The sequence below is a fragment of the Notolepis coatsorum genome, assembly GCF_963971535.1.
Source record: "Notolepis coatsorum genome assembly, contig: SCAFFOLD_544, whole genome shotgun sequence".
NCBI classification, from domain to species: Eukaryota; Metazoa; Chordata; class Actinopteri; order Aulopiformes; family Paralepididae; genus Notolepis; species Notolepis coatsorum.
The window spans coordinates 34232-52936 of record NW_028171675.1 but is presented as its reverse complement, the minus strand read 5'-3'; the positions used below and the strand labels follow the sequence as shown (position 1 = coordinate 52936).

General features: G+C 47.1%; 1 protein-coding gene across 1 annotated transcript in view; it reads right to left on the bottom strand.

Annotated features, from left to right (window-relative positions):
- Positions 1-18705, bottom strand: part of LOC311248207 (TGF-beta receptor type-2-like) — a gene marked incomplete at both ends in the record, with an annotated part of 61305 nt that overhangs the window by 11057 nt on the left and 31543 nt on the right. Inside the window, 3 exons of the mRNA XM_084339131.1 lie at positions 16350-16477; positions 16936-17077; positions 18494-18631. Coding sequence (XP_084195257.1) covers positions 16350-16477; positions 16936-17077; positions 18494-18631 — 408 coding nt within the window. The remainder of the gene's footprint in view (positions 1-16349; positions 16478-16935; positions 17078-18493; positions 18632-18705) is intronic.

Below are 18705 nucleotides of genomic sequence, written 5' to 3'. Positions count from 1 at the left end.
AGGGAGAGAGACCTCAGGTTAGACAGGAGAGAGAGATACTTCATGGTTAGACAGGAGAGAGATACCTCAGGTTAGACAGGAGAGAGAGATACCTCAGGGTTAGACAGGAGAGAGATACCTCAGGGTTAGACAGGAGAGAGAGAGACCTCAGGGTTAGACATGAGAGAGAGATATCTCAGGTTAGACAGGAGATAGAGATACCTCAGGTTAGACAGGAGAGAGAGAGAGGGAGAGAGACCTCAGGTTATACAGGAGAGAGAGAGAGAGACCTCAGGGTTAGACAGGAGAGAGAGATACCTCAGGTTAGACAAGAGAGAGAGAGACCTCAGGTTAGACAGGAGAGAGATACCTCATGTTAGACAGGAGAGAGAGAGACCTCAGGTTAGACATGAGAGATACCTCAGGTTAGACAGGAGAGAGAGAGACCTCAGGTTAGACAGGAGATAGAGAGACCTCAGGTTAGACAGGAGAGAGATACCTCAGGTTAGACAGGAGAGAGAGAGACCTCAGGTTAGACAGGAGAGAGAGACCTCAGGTTAGACAGGAGAGAGAGAGACCTCAGGTTAGACAGGAGAGAGATACCTCAGGTTAGACAGGAGAGAGATACCTCAGGTTAGACAGGAGAGAGAGAGACCTCAGGTTAGACAAGAGAGAGATAGAGATACCGCAGGTTAGACAAGAGAGAGAGAGAGAGAGAGAGAGAGAGAGAGAGATACCTCAGGGTAGACAGGAGAGAGAGAGACCTCAGGTTAGACAGGAGAGAGAGACCTCAGGTTAGACAGGAGAGAGATACCTCAGGTTAGACAGGAGCGAGAGAGAGACCTCAGGTTAGACAGGAGAGAGATACCTCAGGTTATACAGGAGAGAGATAGACCTCAGGTTAGACAGGAGAGAGAGAGACCTCAGGTTAGACAGGAGAGAGAGACCTCAGGTTAGACAGGAGATAAAGATACCTCAGGTTAGACAGGAGAGAGAGAGACCTCAGGTTAGACAGGAGAGAGAGAGACCTCAGGTTAGACAGGAGAGAGAGAGAGACCTCAGGTTAGACAATATAGAGAGAGATACCTCAGGTTAGACAGGAGAGAGAGACCTCATGTTAGACAGGAGAGAGAGACCTCAGGGTTGGACAGGAGAGAGAGAGGGAGAGAGACCTCAGGGTTGGACAGGAGAGAGAGAGGGAGATATACCTCAGGGTTGGACAGGAGAGAGATACCTCAGGGTTGGACAGGAGAGAGAGATACCTCAGGTTAGACAAGAGAGAGAGAGACCTCATGTTAGACAGGAGAGAGAGACCTCAGGTTAGACAGGAGATATAGATACCTCAGGTTATACAGGAGAGAGAGAGACCTCAGGTTAGACAGGAGAGAGAGAGAGAGACCTCAGGTTAGACAGGAGAGAGAGAGACCTCAGGTTAGACAGGAGAGAGAGAGAGACCTCAGGTTAGACAGGAGAGATAGAGAGACCTCAGGTTAGACAGGAGAGAGAGATACCTCAGGTTAGACAGGAGAGAGATAGACCTCAGGTTAGACAGGAGAGAGAGATACCTCAGGTTACACAGGAGAGAGAGAGACCTCAGGTTAGACAGGAGAGAGAGAGACCTCAGGTTAGACAGGATAGAGAGAGACCTCAGGTTAGACAGGAGAGATACCTCAGGTTAGACAGGAGAGAGAGACCTCAGGTTAGACAGGAGAGAGAGGGACCTCAGGTTAGACAGGAGAGAGAGATACCTCAGGTTAGACAGGAGAGAGAGAGACCTCAGGTTAGACAGGAGAGAGAGATACCACGGGTTAGACAGGAGAGAGAGAGACCTCATGTTAGACAGGAGAGAGAGACCTCAGGTTAGACAAGAGAGAGAGATACCTCAGGTTAGACAGGAGAGAGAGAGAGACCTCAGGTTAGACAGGATAGAGAGAGACCTCAGGTTAGACAGGAGAGAGAGACCTCAGGTTAGACAGGAGAGAGAGATACCTCATGTTAGACAGGAGAGAGAGAGAGAGAGAGAGAGAGCGAGAGAGAGAGAGAGAGAGAGAGAGAGAGAGAGAGAGAGAGAGAGAGAGAGAGAGAGAGAGACCTCAGGTTAGACAAGAGAGAGAGACCTCGGGTTAGACAGGAGAGAGAGAGACCTCAGGTTAGACAGGAGAGAGAGACCTCAGGTTATACAAGAGAGAGAGACCTCAGGTTAGACAAGAGAGACCTCAGGTTAGACAGGAGAGAGAGAGACCTCAGGTTAGACAGGAGAGAGAGAGAGAGACCTCAGGTTAGACAGGAGAGAGAGAGACCTCAGGTTAGACAATAGAGAGATAGAGACCTCAGGTTAGACAAGAGAGATAGATACCTCAGGTTAGACAGGAGAGATACCTCAGGTTAGACAGGAGAGAGAGACCTCAGGTTAGACAGGAGAGAGATACCTCAGGTTAGACAGGAGAGAGAGAGACCTCAGGTTAGACAGGAGATAGAGAGACCTCAGGTTAGACAGGAGAGAGAGAGACATCAGGTTAGACAGGAGAGAGAGAGACATCAGGTTAGACAGGATAGAGAGAGACCTCAGGTTAGACAGGATAGAGAGACCTCAGGTTAGACAGGAGAGAGAGAGGGACCTCATGTTAGACAGGAGAGAGATACCTCAGGTTAGACAGGAGAGAGAGAGACCTCAGGTTAGACAGGAGAGAGAGAGAGAGACCTCAGGTTAGACAGGAGAGAGAGAGACCTCAGGTTAGACAATAGAGAGATAGAGACCTCAGGTTAGACAAGAGAGATAGATACCTCAGGTTAGACAGGAGAGATACCTCAGGTTAGACAGGAGAGAGAGACCTCAGGTTAGACAGGAGAGAGATACCTCAGGTTAGACAGGAGAGAGAGAGACCTCAGGTTAGACAGGAGATAGAGAGACCTCAGGTTAGACAGGAGAGAGAGAGACATCAGGTTAGACAGGAGAGAGAGAGACATCAGGTTAGACAGGATAGAGAGAGACCTCAGGTTAGACAGGATAGAGAGACCTCAGGTTAGACAGGAGAGAGAGAGACCTCAGGTTAGACAGGAGAGATAGATACCTCAGGTTTGACAGGAGAGAGAGACCTCAGGTTAGACAGGAGTGAGAGAGACCTCAGGTTAGACAGGAGAGAGAGAGGGAGAGATACCTCCGGTTAGACAGGAGAGAGAGAGACCTCATGGTTAGACAGGAGAGAGAGATACCTCAGGTTAGACAGGAGAGAGAGATACCTCAGGGTTAGACAGGAGAGAGATACCTCAGGGTTAGACAGGAGAGAGAGATACCTCAGGGTTAGACAGGAGAGAGAGATACCTCAGGTTAGACAGGATAGAGAGAGACCTCAGGTTAGACAGGAGAGAGAGAGACCTCAGGTTAGACAAGAGAGAGAGAGACCTCAGGTTAGACAGGAGAGAGAGATACCTCATGTTAGACAGGAGAGAGAGAGACCTCAGGTTAGACATGAGAGAGATACCTCAGGTTATACAGGAGAGAGAGACCTCAGGTTAGACAGGAGATAGAGAGACCTCAGGTTAGACAGGAGAGAGAGATACCTCAGGTTAGACAGGAGAGAGAGATACCTCAGGTTAGACAGGAGAGAGAGACCTCGGGTTAGACAGGAGAGAGATACCTCAGGTTAGACAGGAGAGAGAGAGACCTCATGTTAGAAAGGAGATAGAGAGACCTCAGGTTAGACAGGAGAGAGAGAGAGACCTCAGGTTAGACATGAGAGAGAGAGACCTCAGGTTAGACAGGATAGAGAGAGACCTCAGGTTAGACAGGAGAGAGAGACCTCAGGTTAGACAGGAGAGAGAGATGGACCTCAGGTTAGACAGGAGAGAGATACCTCAGGTTAGACAGGAGAGCGAGATACCTCAGGTTAGACAGGAGAGAGAGAGACCTCAGGTTAGACAGGAGAGAGATACCTCAGGTTAGACAGGATAGAGAGACCTCAGGTTAGACAAGAGAGAGAGAGACCTCAGGTTAGACAGGAAAGAGAGAGAGAGACCTCAGGTTAGACAGGATAGAGAGAGACCTCAGGTTAGACAGGAGAGAGAGAGACCTCAGGTTAGACAGGAGAGATAGATACCTCAGGTTAGACAGGAGAGAGAGACCTCAGGTTAGACAGGAGAGAGAGAGACCTCAGGTTAGACAGGAGAGAGAGAGGGAGAGATACCTCAGGTTAGACAGGAGAGAGATACCTCATGGTTAGACAGGAGAGAGATACCTCAGGTTAGACAGGAGAGAGAGATACCTCAGGGTTAGACAGGAGAGAGATACCTCAGGGTTAGACAGGAGAGAGAGAGACCTCAGGGTTAGACAGGAGAGAGAGATACCTCAGGTTAGACAGGAGATAGAGATACCTCAGGTTAGACAGGAGAGAGAGAGGGAGAGAGACCTCAGGTTATACAGGAGAGAGAGAGAGAGATACCTCAGGGTTAGACAGGAGAGAGAGATACCTCAGGTTAGACAGGATAGAGAGAGACCTCAGGTTAGACAGGAGATAGAGAGACCTCAGGTTAGACAGGAGAGAGAGATACCTCAGGTTAGACAAGAGAGAGAGAGACCTCAGGTTAGACAGGAGGGAGAGAGAGAGACCTCAGGTTAGACAGGAGAGAGAGACCTCAGGGTTAGACAGGAGAGAGAGAGAGAGACCTCAGGTTAGACAGGAGAGATAGATACCTCAGGTTAGACAGGAGAGAGATACCTCAGGTTAGACAGGAGAGAGAGACCTCAGGGTTAGACAGGAGAGAGAGACCTCAGGTTAGACAGGAGAGATAGAGAGACCTCAGGTTAGACAGGAGAGAGAGAGAGACCTCAGGTTAGACAGGAGAGAGAGAGACCTCAGGTTAGACAGGAGAGAGAGACCTCAGGTTAGACAGGAGAGAGAGAGAGACCTCAGGTTAGACAGGATAGAGAGAGACCTCAGGTTAGACAGGAGAGAGAGAGACCTCAGGTTAGACAGGAGAGATAGATACCTCAGGTTAGACAGGAGAGAGAGACCTCAGGTTAGACAGGAGTGAGAGAGACCTCAGGTTAGACAGGAGAGAGAGAGACCTCAGGGTTAGACATGAGAGAGAGATATCTCAGGTTAGACAGGAGATAGAGATACCTCAGGTTAGACAGGAGAGAGAGAGGGAGAGAGACCTCAGGTTATACAGGAGAGAGAGAGAGAGACCTCAGGGTTAGACAGGAGAGAGAGATACCTCAGGTTAGACAAGAGAGAGAGAGACCTCAGGTTAGACAGGAGAGAGAGATACCTCATGTTAGACAGGAGAGAGAGAGACCTCAGGTTAGACATGAGAGATACCTCATTAGACAGGAGAGAGAGATACCTCATGTTAGACAGGAGAGAGAGATACCTCAGGTTAGACATGAGAGAGATACCTCAGGTTATACAGGAGAGAGATACCTCAGGTTAGACAGGAGATAGAGATACCTCAGGTTAGACAGGAGAGAGAGATACCTCAGGTTAGACAGGAGAGAGAGATACCTCAGGTTAGACAGGAGAGAGAGACCTCAGGTTAGACAGGAGAGAGATACCTCAGGTTAGACAGGAGAGAGAGAGACCTCAGGTTAGACAGGAGATAGAGAGACCTCAGGTTAGACAGGAGAGAGAGAGAGACCTCAGGTTAGACAGGAGAGAGATAGACCTCAGGTTAGACAGGATAGAGAGAGACCTCAGGTTAGACAGGAGAGAGAGACCTCAGGTTAGACAGGAGAGAGAGATGGACCTCAGGTTAGACAGGAAAGAGATACCTCAGGTTAGACAGGAGAGAGAGATACCTCAGGTTAGACAGGAGAGAGAGAGACCTCAGGTTAGACAGGAGAGAGAGATACCTCAGGTTAGACAGGATCGAGAGACCTCAGGTTAGACAAGAGAGAGAGAGAGACCTCAGGTTAGACAGGAGAGAGAGAGAGACCTCAGGTTAGACAGGATAGAGAGAGACCTCAGGTTAGACAGGAGAGAGAGATACCTCAGGTTAGACAGGAGAGATAGATACCTCAGGTTAGACAGGAGAGAGAGACCTCATGTTAGACAGGAGAGAGAGAGACCTCAGGTTAGACAGGAGAGAGAGAGGGAGAGAGACCTCAGGTTAGACAGGAGAGAGAGATACCTCATGGTTAGACAGGAGAGAGATACCTCAGGTTAGACAGGAGAGAGATACCTCAGGGTTAGACAGGAGAGAGATACCTCAGGGTTAGACAGGAGAGAGAGAGACCTCAGGGTTAGACATGAGAGAGAGATACCTCAGGTTAGACAGGAGATAGAGATACCTCAGGTTAGACAGGAGAGAGAGAGGGAGAGAGACCTCAGGTTATACAGGAGAGAGAGAGAGAGACCTCAGGGTTAGACAGGAGAGAGAGATACCTCAGGTTAGACAAGAGAGAGAGAGACCTCAGGTTAGACAGGAGAGAGAGATACCTCATGTTAGACAGGAGAGAGAGAGACCTCAGGTTAGACATGAGAGATACCTCAGGTTAGACAGGAGAGAGAGAGACCTCAGGTTAGACAGGAGATAGAGAGACCTCAGGTTAGACAGGAGAGAGATACATCAGGTTAGACAGGAGAGAGAGAGACCTCAGGTTAGACAGGAGAGAGAGACCTCAGGTTAGACAGGAGAGAGAGAGACCTCAGGTTAGACAGGAGAGAGATACCTCAGGTTAGACAGGAGAGAGATACCTCAGGTTAGACAGGAGAGAGAGAGACCTCAGGTTAGACAAGAGAGAGATAGAGATACCGCAGGTTAGACAAGAGAGAGAGAGAGAGAGATACCTCAGGGTAGACAGGAGAGAGAGAGACCTCAGGTTAGACAGGAGAGAGAGACCTCAGGTTAGACAGGAGAGAGAGATACCTCAGGTTAGACAGGAGAGAGAGAGAGAGAGACCTCAGGTTAGACAGGAGAGAGATACCTCAGGTTAGACAGGATAGAGAGACCTCAGGTTAGACAAGAGAGAGAGAGACCTCAGGTTAGACAGGAGAGAGAGAGAGACCTCAGGTTAGACAGGATAGAGAGAGACCTCAGGTTAGACAGGAGAGAGAGATACCTCAGGTTAGACAGGAGAGATAGATACCTCAGGTTAGACAGGAGAGAGAGACCTCATGTTAGACAGGAGAGAGAGAGACCTCAGGTTAGACAGGAGAGAGAGAGGGAGAGAGACCTCAGGTTAGACAGGAGAGAGAGATACCTCATGGTTAGACAGGAGAGAGATACCTCAGGTTAGACAGGAGAGAGAGATACCTCAGGGTTAGACAGGAGAGAGATACCTCAGGGTTAGACAGGAGAGAGAGAGACCTCAGGGTTAGACATGAGAGAGAGAGGGAGAGAGACCTCAGGTTATACAGGAGAGAGAGAGAGATACCTCAGGGTTAGACAGGAGAGAGAGATACCTCATGTTAGACAGGAGAGAGAGAGACCTCAGGTTAGACATGAGAGAGATACCTCAGGTTATACAGGAGAGAGAGACCTCAGGTTAGACAGGAGATAGAGAGACCTCAGGTTAGACAGGAGAGAGATACCTCAGGTTAGACAGGAGAGAGATACCTCAGGTTAGACAGGAGAGAGAGACCTCAGGTTAGACAGGAGAGAGATACCTCAGGTTAGACAGGAGAGAGAGAGACCTCAGGTTAGACATGAGAGAGAGAGACCTCAGGTTAGACAGGATAGAGAGAGACCTCAGGTTAGACAGGAGAGAGATACCTCAGGTTAGACAGGAGAGAGAGATACCTCAGGTTAGACAGGAGAGAGAGAGACCTCAGGTTAGACAGGAGAGAGATACCTCAGGTTAGACAGGATAGAGAGACCTCAGGTTAGACAAGATAGAGAGAGACCTCAGGTTAGACAGGAAAGAGAGAGATACCTCAAGTTAGACAGGATAGAGAGAGACCTCAGGTTAGACAGGAGAGAGAGAGACCTCAGGTTAGACAGGAGAGATAGATACCTCAGGTTAGACAGGAGAGAGAGACCTCAGGTTAGACAGGAGAGAGAGAGACCTCAGGTTAGACAGGAGAGAGAGAGGGAGAGATACCTCAGGTTAGACAGGAGAGATATACCTCATGGTTAGACAGGAGAGAGATACCTCAGGTTAGACAGGAGAGAGAGATACCTCAGGGTTAGACAGGAGAGAGATACCTCAGGGTTAGACAGGAGAGAGAGAGACCTCAGGGTTAGACAGGAGAGAGAGATACCTCAGGTTAGACAGGAGATAGAGATACCTCAGGTTAGACAGGAGAGAGAGAGAGGGAGAGAGACCTCAGGTTATACAGGAGAGAGAGAGAGAGAGATACCTCAGGGTTAGACAGGAGAGAGAGATACCTCAGGTTAGACAGGATAGAGAGAGACCTCAGGTTAGACAGGAGATAGAGAGACCTCAGGTTAGACAGGAGAGAGAGATACCTCAGGTTAGACAAGAGAGAGAGAGACCTCAGGTTAGACAGGAGGGATAGAGAGAGACCTCAGGTTAGACAGGAGAGAGAGAGACCTCAGGGTTAGACAGGAGAGAGAGAGAGAGACCTCAGATTAGACAGGAGAGATAGATACCTCAGGTTAGACAGGAGAGAGATACCTCAGGTTAGACAGGAGAGAGAGACCTCAGGGTTAGACAGGAGAGAGAGACCTCAGGTTAGACAGGAGAGAGAGAGAGAGACCTCAGGTTAGACAGGAGAGAGAGAGAGACCTCAGGTTAGACAGGAGAGAGAGAGACCTCAGGTTAGACAGGAGAGAGATACCTCAGGTTAGACAGGAGAGAGAGAGACCTCAGGTTAGACAGGATAGAGAGAGACCTCAGGTTAGACAGGAGAGAGAGAGACCTCAAGTTAGACAGGAGAGATAGATACCTCAGGTTAGACAGGAGAGAGAGACCTCAGGTTAGACAGGAGTGAGAGAGACCTCAGGTTAGACAGGAGAGAGAGAGGGAGAGATACCTCAGGTTAGACAGGAGAGAGATACCGCATGGTTAGACAGGAGAGAGAGATACCTCAGGTTAGACAGGAGAGAGATACCTCAGGGTTAGACAGGAGAGAGAGATACCTCAGGGTTAGACAGGAGAGAGATACCTCAGGGTTAGACAGGAGAGAGAGAGACCTCAGGTTAGACAGGATAGAGAGAGACCTCAGGTTAGACAGGAGAGAGAGAGACCTCAGGTTAGACAAGATAGAGAGAGACCTCAGGTTAGACAGGAGAGAGAGATACCTCATGTTAGACAGGAGAGAGAGAGACCTCAGGTTAGACATGAGAGAGATACCTCAGGTTATACAGGAGAGAGATACCTCAGGTTAGACAGGAGATAGAGAGACCTCAGGTTAGACAGGATAGAGATACCTCAGGTTAGACAGGAGAGAGATACCTCAGGTTAGACAGGAGAGAGAGACCTCAGGTTAGACAGGAGAGAGATACCTCAGGTTAGACAGGAGAGAGAGAAACCTCAGGTTAGACAGGAGATAGAGAGACCTCAGGTTAGACAGGAGAGAGAGAGAGACCTCAGGTTAGACAGGAGAGAGAGAGACCTCAGGTTAGACAGGATAGAGAGAGACCTCAGGTTAGACAGGAGAGAGAGATGGACCTCAGGTTAGACAGGAGAGAGATACCTCAGGTTAGACAGGAGAGAGAGATACCTCAGGTTAGACAGGAGAGAGAGAGACCTCAGGTTAGACAGGAGAGAGAGATACCTCAGGTTAGACAGGATAGAGAGACCTCAGGTTAGACAAGAGAGAGAGAGACCTCAGGTTAGACAGGAGAGAGAGAGAGACCTCAGGTTAGACAGGATAGAGAGAGACCTCATGTTAGACAGGAGAGAGAGATACCTCAGGTTAGACAGGAGAGATAGATACCTCAGGTTAGACAGGAGAGAGAGACCTCATGTTAGACAGGAGAGAGATACCTCAGGTTAGACAGGAGAGAGAGACCTCAGGTTAGACAGGAGAGAGAGAGACCTCAGGTTAGACAGGAGAGAGAGAGGGAGAGATACCTCAGGTTAGACAGGAGAGATATACCTCATGGTTAGACAGGAGAGAGATACCTCAGGTTAGACAGGAGAGAGAGATACCTCAGGGTTAGACAGGAGAGAGATACCTCAGGGTTAGACAGGAGAGAGAGAGACCTCAGGGTTAGACAGGAGAGAGATACCTCAGGTTAGACAGGAGATAGAGATACCTCAGGTTAGACAGGAGAGAGAGAGGGAGAGAGACCTCAGGTTATACAGGAGAGAGAGAGAGAGATACCTCAGGGTTAGACAGGAGAGAGAGATACCTCAGGTTAGACAGGATAGAGAGAGACCTCAGGTTAGACAGGAGATAGAGAGACCTCAGGTTAGACAGGAGAGAGAGATACCTCAGGTTAGACAAGAGAGAGAGAGACCTCAGGTTAGACAGGAGGGATAGAGAGAGACCTCAGGTTAGACAGGAGAGAGAGAGACCTCAGGGTTAGACAGGAGAGAGAGAGAGAGAGACCTCAGGTTAGACAGGAGAGATAGATACCTCAGGTTAGACAGGAGAGAGATACCTCAGGTTAGACAGGAGAGAGAGACCTCAGGGTTAGACAGGAGAGAGAGACCTCAGGTTAGACAGGAGAGAGAGAGAGAGACCTCAGGTTAGACAGGAGAGAGAGAGAGACCTCAGGTTAGACAGGAGAGAGAGAGACCTCAGGTTAGACAGGAGAGAGATACCTCAGGTTAGACAGGAGAGAGAGAGACCTCAGGTTAGACAGGATAGAGAGAGACCTCAGGTTAGACAGGAGAGAGAGAGACCTCAAGTTAGACAGGAGAGATAGATACCTCAGGTTAGACAGGAGAGAGAGACCTCAGGTTAGACAGGAGTGAGAGAGACCTCAGGTTAGACAGGAGAGAGAGAGGGAGAGATACCTCAGGTTAGACAGGAGAGAGATACCTCATGGTTAGACAGGAGAGAGAGATACCTCAGGTTAGACAGGAGAGAGATACCTCAGGGTTCGACAGGAGAGAGAGATACCTCAGGGTTAGACAGGAGAGAGAGATACCTCAGGGTTAGACAGGAGAGAGAGAGACCTCAGGTTAGACAGGATAGAGAGAGACCTCAGGTTAGACAGGAGAGAGAGAGACCTCAGGTTAGACAAGATAGAGAGAGACCTCAGGTTAGACAGGAGAGAGAGATACCTCATGTTAGACAGGAGAGAGAGAGACCTCAGGTTAGACATGAGAGAGATACCTCAGGTTATACAGGAGAGAGATACCTCAGGTTAGACAGGAGATAGAGAGACCTCAGGTTAGACAGGATAGAGATACCTCAGGTTAGACAGGAGAGAGATACCTCAGGTTAGACAGGAGAGAGAGACCTCAGGTTAGACAGGAGAGAGATACCTCAGGTTAGACAGGAGAGAGAGAAACCTCAGGTTAGACAGGAGATAGAGAGACCTCAGGTTAGACAGGAGAGAGAGAGAGACCTCAGGTTAGACAGGAGAGAGAGAGACCTCAGGTTAGACAGGATAGAGAGAGACCTCAGGTTAGACAGGAGAGAGAGATGGACCTCAGGTTAGACAGGAGAGAGATACCTCAGGTTAGACAGGAGAGAGAGATACCTCAGGTTAGACAGGAGAGAGAGAGACCTCAGGTTAGACAGGAGAGAGAGATACCTCAGGTTAGACAGGATAGAGAGACCTCAGGTTAGACAAGAGAGAGAGAGACCTCAGGTTAGACAGGAGAGAGAGAGAGACCTCAGGTTAGACAGGATAGAGAGAGACCTCAGGTTAGACAGGAGAGAGAGATACCTCAGGTTAGACAGGAGAGATAGATACCTCAGGTTAGACAGGAGAGAGAGACCTCATGTTAGACAGGAGAGAGATACCTCAGGTTAGACAGGAGAGAGAGATACCTCAGGGTTAGACAGGAGAGAGATACCTCAGGGTTAGACAGGAGAGAGAGAGACCTCAGGGTTAGACATGAGAGAGAGATACCTCAGGTTAGACAGGAGATAGAGATACCTCAGGTTAGACAGGAGAGAGAGAGGGTGAGAGACCTCAGGTTATACAGGAGAGAGAGAGAGACCTCAGGGTTAGACAGGAGAGAGAGATACCTCAGGTTAGACAAGAGAGAGAGAGAGACCTCAGGTTAGACAGGAGAGAGAGATACCTCATGTTAGACAGGAGAGAGAGAGACCTCAGGTTAGACATGAGAGATACCTCAGGTTAGACAGGAGAGAGAGAGACCTCAGGTTAGACAGGAGATAGAGAGACCTCAGGTTAGACAGGAGAGAGAGAGACCTCAGGTTAGACAGGATAGAGAGAGACCTCATGTTAGACAGGAGAGAGAGATACCTCAGGTTAGACAGGAGAGAGAGACCTCATGTTAGACAGGATAGCGAGAGAGACCTCAGGTTAGACAAGAGAGAGAGATACCTCAGGTTAGACAGGAGAGAGAGAGAGAGACATCAGGTTAGACAGGAGAGAGAGATACCTCAGGTTAGACAGGAGAGAGAGATACCTCATGTTAGACAAGATAGAGAGAGACCTCATGTTAGACAAGAGAGAGAGACCTCAGGTTAGACATGAGAGAGATACCTCAGGTTAGACAGGAGAGAGAGGTAGAGAGACCTCAGGTTAGACAGGAGAGAGATACCTCAGGTTAGACAAGAGATAGATATATACCTCAGGTTAGACAAGAGAGAGAGAGACCTCAGGTTAGACAGGAGATAGAGAGACCTCAGGTTAGACAGGAGAGAGACCTCAGGTTATACAGGAGAGAGAGAGACCTCAGGTTAGACAGGAGAGAGAGAGACCTCAGGTTAGACAGGAGAGAGATACCTCAGGTTACACAGGAGAGAGAGAGACCTCAGGTTAGACAGGAGAGATACCTCAGGTTAGACAGGAGAGAGAGAGAGATACTTCAGGTTAGACAGGAGAGAGATACCTCAGGTTAGACAGGAGAGAGAGAGGGACCTCAGGTTAGACAGGATATAGAGTTACCTCAGGTTAGACAGGAGAGAGAGAGACCTCAGGTTAGACAGGAGAGAGAGAGACCTCAGGTTAGACAGGAGAGAGAGAGACCTCAGGTTAGACAGGAGATAGAGAGACCTCAGGTTAGACAGGAGAGAGAGAGACCTCAGGTTAGACAGGAGATAGAGAGACCTCAGGTTAGACAGGAGAGAGAGAGACCTCAGGTTAGACAGGAGAGAGAGAGACCTCAGGTTAGACAGGAGAGAGATACCTCAGGTTAGACAGGAGAGAGAGAGATACCTCAGGTTAGACAGGAGAGAGAGAGACCTCAGGTTAGACAGGAGAGAGAGATACCTCAGGTTAGACAGGAGAGAGAGATACCTCAGGTTAGACAGGAGAGAGAGAGACCTCAGGTTAGACAGGATAGAGAGAGACCTCAGGTTAGACAGGAGAGAGAGAGACCTCAGGGTTAGACAGGAGAGAGAGACCTCAGGTTAGACAGGATAGAGAGAGACCTCAGGTTAGACAGGAGAGAGAGATACCTCAGGTTAGACAGGAGAGAGAGAGACCTCAGGTTAGACAGGATAGAGAGAGACCTCAGGTTAGACAGGAGAGAGAGAGACCTCAGGGTTAGACAGGAGAGAGAGAGGGAGAGATACCTCAGGGTTAGACAGGAGAGAGAGACCTCAGGGTTGGACAGGATAGAGAGAGGGAGATACACATCAGGGTTGGACAGGAGAGAGAGACCTCAGGGTTGGACAGGAGAGAGAGAGGGAGAGAGACCTCAGGGTTGGACAGGAGAGAGAGAGGGAGAGACACCTCAGGGTTGGACAGGAGAGAGAGACCTCAGGGTTGGACAGGAGAGAGAGAGAGAGGGAGAGACACCTCAGGGTTGGACAAGAGAGAGAGACCTCAGGGTTGGACAGGAGAGAGAGAGGGAGAGACACCTCAGGGTTAGACAGGAGAGAGAGAGACCTCAGGTTAGACAAGAGAGAGATACCTCAGGTTAGACAGGAGAGAGAGAGAGAGAGAGATACCTCAGGTTAGACAGGAGAGAGAGACCTCAGGTTAGACAGGAGAGAGAGACCTCAGGTTAGACAGGAGAGACAGACCTCAGGTTAGACAGGAGATAGAGAGACCTCAGGGTTAGACAGGAGAGAGAGAGACCTCAGGTTAGAGAGAGAGAGACCTCAGTTCAGTTCAGTTCAGAGTTTTTATTTCCCACATGGAATCATACAATCAGAGTTTCTTCATTACACAATCATAAATATCATTCCATGGACAAAAGGAGCAGGAAGAAGAATACATCTTATTCCTAAACTAAACAAGTATTTACTTAATGGTCGGCGTACAACCTAATTTACACAAATAATCATTTATACCATTATACAAGAAACACACAATCCACAGTTAAACAAGAACAAATTTAATAATAATAATAATAATAATAATAATAATAATAATAATAATAATAATAATAATAATAATAATAATAATAATAATAATAATAATAATAATAATAATAATAATAATAATAAAGAATAAAAGAAAGAGAAGAAGAAGAAAAAAAGAAAAGATCTCACTATTCAGATCACATTTGATTTTCATACTTTTTTTTTAATTGATAAACACCACTTTACACCAATAACTATATTATATAACTATAATAATAATAATCAGGGTTAGACAGGAGAGAGAGACCTCAGGTTAGACAGGAGAGAGAGAGAGAGACCTCGGCTGTCCTCTGTTCCCAGAAGCAGGGAGTGTTTAGAATGATGAGACATATTGGTTAAACAGTGATCTGAAAGAATAACCATATTAATCTGAAGAAATAAACACAATTAGATTAGATTTGTTTAGATTATATTCAAATGTATTATACAGCACAATGTACAGGTGATTAAATTGGGTATACGATATATATATATGAGTGTCACGATCCTAGGCCCGGTCCTGGCTGGACTGGGCAGGATGGTAACATTGGGCAGTGCCCTCCACCTAACATTGGGCAGTGCCCTCCACCTAACATTGGCTCTCTGCCTAACATTGGCTCTCTGCCTCCCTCTAGGGATCTAAGCCCTATGGTACGGGCTGCTATCACAGTTTGGTTACACATTGTGGATTTAATTTGTAATGTTCTGTTGTCCTGGGCCACCCCTGTCTATGTGTGATGTCACCCCCCTGTTGTGTTGTTGTGTATCATTGTCGTAGTGTCTAGTTGTGTTTAGTTTGTCATTGCTTTATTGTCTAGGTTGTGTTGTGATTCTGTGTTGGCCAGGTGTTCTTGATTGTTAATTAGTTTGGGTATTTAGGTTCTGTCTGTCCTCACTTCCTTGTGGTGCCATTTCCTCCAAGTCCTCAGTGTTACCCTTCTCGTCGTTTCTCCTGTGTACCCCTGTGCCTTGCTGTTTGTAAATATGCGCTTGTGAGTAGTTTAGTCTTTTGTTTTGTTGTTGTTTTATTTTCCTTGTTTACAAATCAGTTCTCTTTCTCCAGCGCCAGCTCGGCTGTGCCGTTTATGCTTTTTTTGGTAACGTACAAGTCGTGTTCAGTAAAGTCTGTTTACACGTATCCTGCCGTCTCTGCCTCCTCCATTCCGGTCCGCTACCTGTGTTCGCTTCATCTACCCTCACTACCCACCTATCGTAACAAATGAGTACTACTGAGTAATAGTGCAAATCAGAGTTGTAGTATTAATATGTACAGTGATACAGGCATAAAGATACTATGGTAGTAATTCAAACTGGCCAGCAGTGTAACTAGTAAGAGTTGGTAAGGGATACATGTACAGATATAGATATAGGATCTAAGAAAACTTTTTGTTAACTGCTTTCAGGAATGAGGTCCAATCAGTCTAATCTCCCCGCTTTGACACTGTTCAACACTCTGTCATAATTCAGCGTTAGGGTAGATGGGGGGGGGGGGGGGGGGGGGGGGGCGGGACTGGAGAGAGGAGGAGAGGACTGGAGAGAGGCTGAGAATAGAAGAGAGGGGACTGGAGAGGGTGAGAATAGAAGAGAGGGGACTGGAGAGGGTGAGAGAAGAGGAGAGGGGACTGGAGAGGGTGAGAGAAGAGGAGAGGGGACTGGAGAGGGTGAGATAATAGAAGAGGACTGGAGAGAGGAGGAGAGGGGAGGACTGGAAAGAGGGTGAGAGAATAGAAGAGAGGACTGGAGAGATGGTGAGAATAGAAGAGAGGACTGGAGAGAGTGAGAGAAGAGGAGAGGGGACTGGAGAGGGTGAGAGAATAGAAGAGAGAGGACTGTTATGTTTTAACCCTGTAGCACTTTGGGATCCTAGTGAACAAAAAGTGCAATACAAATACAATTTATTATTATTATTATTATTATTATTATTATTATTATTATTATTATTATTATTATTATTATTATTATTATTATTATTATTATTATTATTGGAGAGAGGGTGAGAAGAGGAGAGGAGGAGAGTGTGATGACCTGGTCTTGTGTCCAGGCTGAGGGGATGTCTGGTCTTCCTCTGTCTCTCAGGACCAGGTCTCTCATGCTGTCCACACAGGGCTGCTCACACACCCTGGAGCCAAAGGCCGGCTCATAACTCTTCACCTCTACAGAGAAGGATTGAGACAGAGTCTTAACACACACACACACACACACACACACACACATCTTAACTTTTACACGGGCACAGATCAGGGCCCCTATTTTTCCATAGGGAGCATAAGGGAGTATACATATACATCTAAGATCAGTGCTCGGGTCACATGACCATACACACCTCACTATGACTTATGAGCCAATCGTATCTCAGATCAGCACTCATACAAGATGCTTGATAAATACAAGCCCCGAGCTGGGCAGTTTGAACAGGGAGAAACCAAACAGAATTAGAAATGGGATTTTCAGGTTATAGTTCTCTTATGTCTGTCAGATTTCATAAATGTTTCACAACACGCACATAGCAAGCTGCGTAAACACACACACACACACACACACACACACACACACACACACACACACACACACACACACACACACACACACACACACACACACACACACCTACCCCCAATGGCTTGGCAGCGGGAGGCCATTTCCCAGAGGACCAAGGCCATAGAATAAACATCCATCTGTTTGAAAGCCTCCAGGTCTTCTAGATTCACCCTGGACTCCAACACCTCTGGTGCCATATAGCGTGCCGTCCCAACCTGGATACCAGAACCACAGATACAGCTGATGATACACTACTATGCTTTATAAATGGAACCAAATATATATACCTGTATACAGTATGTTATATCTACTGTATATCTGTATATATCCCATGCCTACTCTTAATAGTTATCACTCGTCAGCATGGCTAATATATGTATACCTGTATCACTATGTATAGCATTCATTGTATGCATAATTGAACCCTTGCACTGAAGAACCATAAACATCTGTTTTGAAATTTGGACACCCCATGTATTTACAGTTGTGAAGTTAATCTAAATCACTTGGTGTGTGAATGTGATATATCACAAGAACTAGTAGTAGTAGTAGTAGTAGTAGTAGTACTACGACTCAACATCTACTGTCTTTAACTATGAATGAACACAACGCTCTAACGTACCATCTTTAGATAATAAAGTACTCAACCTCTACTGTCTTTAACTATGAATGAACACAACTCTCTAACGTACCATATTTAGGTAATAAAGTACTCAACCTTTACTGTCTTTAACTATGATTGAGCACAACACTAACTCACCATTTTTAGATAATAAAGTACTCAACCTCTACTGTCTTTAACTATGAATGAACACAACGATCTAACGTACCATCTTTAGATAATAAAGTACTCAACCTCTACTGTCTTTAACTATGAATGAACACAACGCTCTAACGTACCATATTTAGGTAATAAAGTACTCAACCTCTACTGTCTTTAACTATGAGTGATAATAAAGTTTGACAACGTTGTTCCATACAACAGACTTATATGGTTCTGAGGTTTTCATTAATCAGCCACGTCATTGCTGTGAGCCAAATCGTACGTTCCTAATAAAAATATATGTGAGGAGCGATGTAAATGTTGGCAGGTATGTCATTCAAATAATCATAATTAATAGTTACAATATCAAACAAAATTGCAATTATTATTTTTGTAATAATCATGCAGCCCTACTGGCTGTTAGCTTTGACAGAGAAGAGTAATTACAACCATCAGACTCCTCCTTAATGTTTCACACCCACTGGAAGACGACCATGTAGCCACATGCTAGTGTTCTACTGCCAGAAGTCTCTCTCTCTCTCTCTCTCTCTCTCTCTCTCTCTCTCTCTCTCTCTCTCTCTCTCTCTCTCTCTCTCTCTCTCTCTCTCTCTCTCTCTCTCTCTCTCTCTCTCTCTCTATCTCTCTCCTGTCTAACCATGAGGTATATCTCTGTTTCCTGTCTAACCACAAGGTCTCTCTCTCTCTCCTGTCTAACCATGAGGTATCTCTCTCTCCAGTCTAACCATGAGGTCTCTCTCTCCTAACCATGAGGTCTTTCTTGTGAAGAATAATGCTTAATGTGTTGCTATTTAGACTAATATAAAGGCTAGTGACTTCATGGTTGAAACGTCTCTTCTGTTCTGTGTACCTGCCCACAGTTGGCGTAGTCGTCTACAGTGAGTGAGAGGTCCAGTCTCAGAGCCAGACCAAAGTCACACAGAGCACACTCCCTCCTGCTCTTCATCACGATGTTACTGCTCTTCAGATCCCGATGAGCCACTGGCACCTAGAGCACCAGAAACACACACATTTACCATGCCACTGGCACGTAGAGCACCAGAAACACATTTACCATGCCAC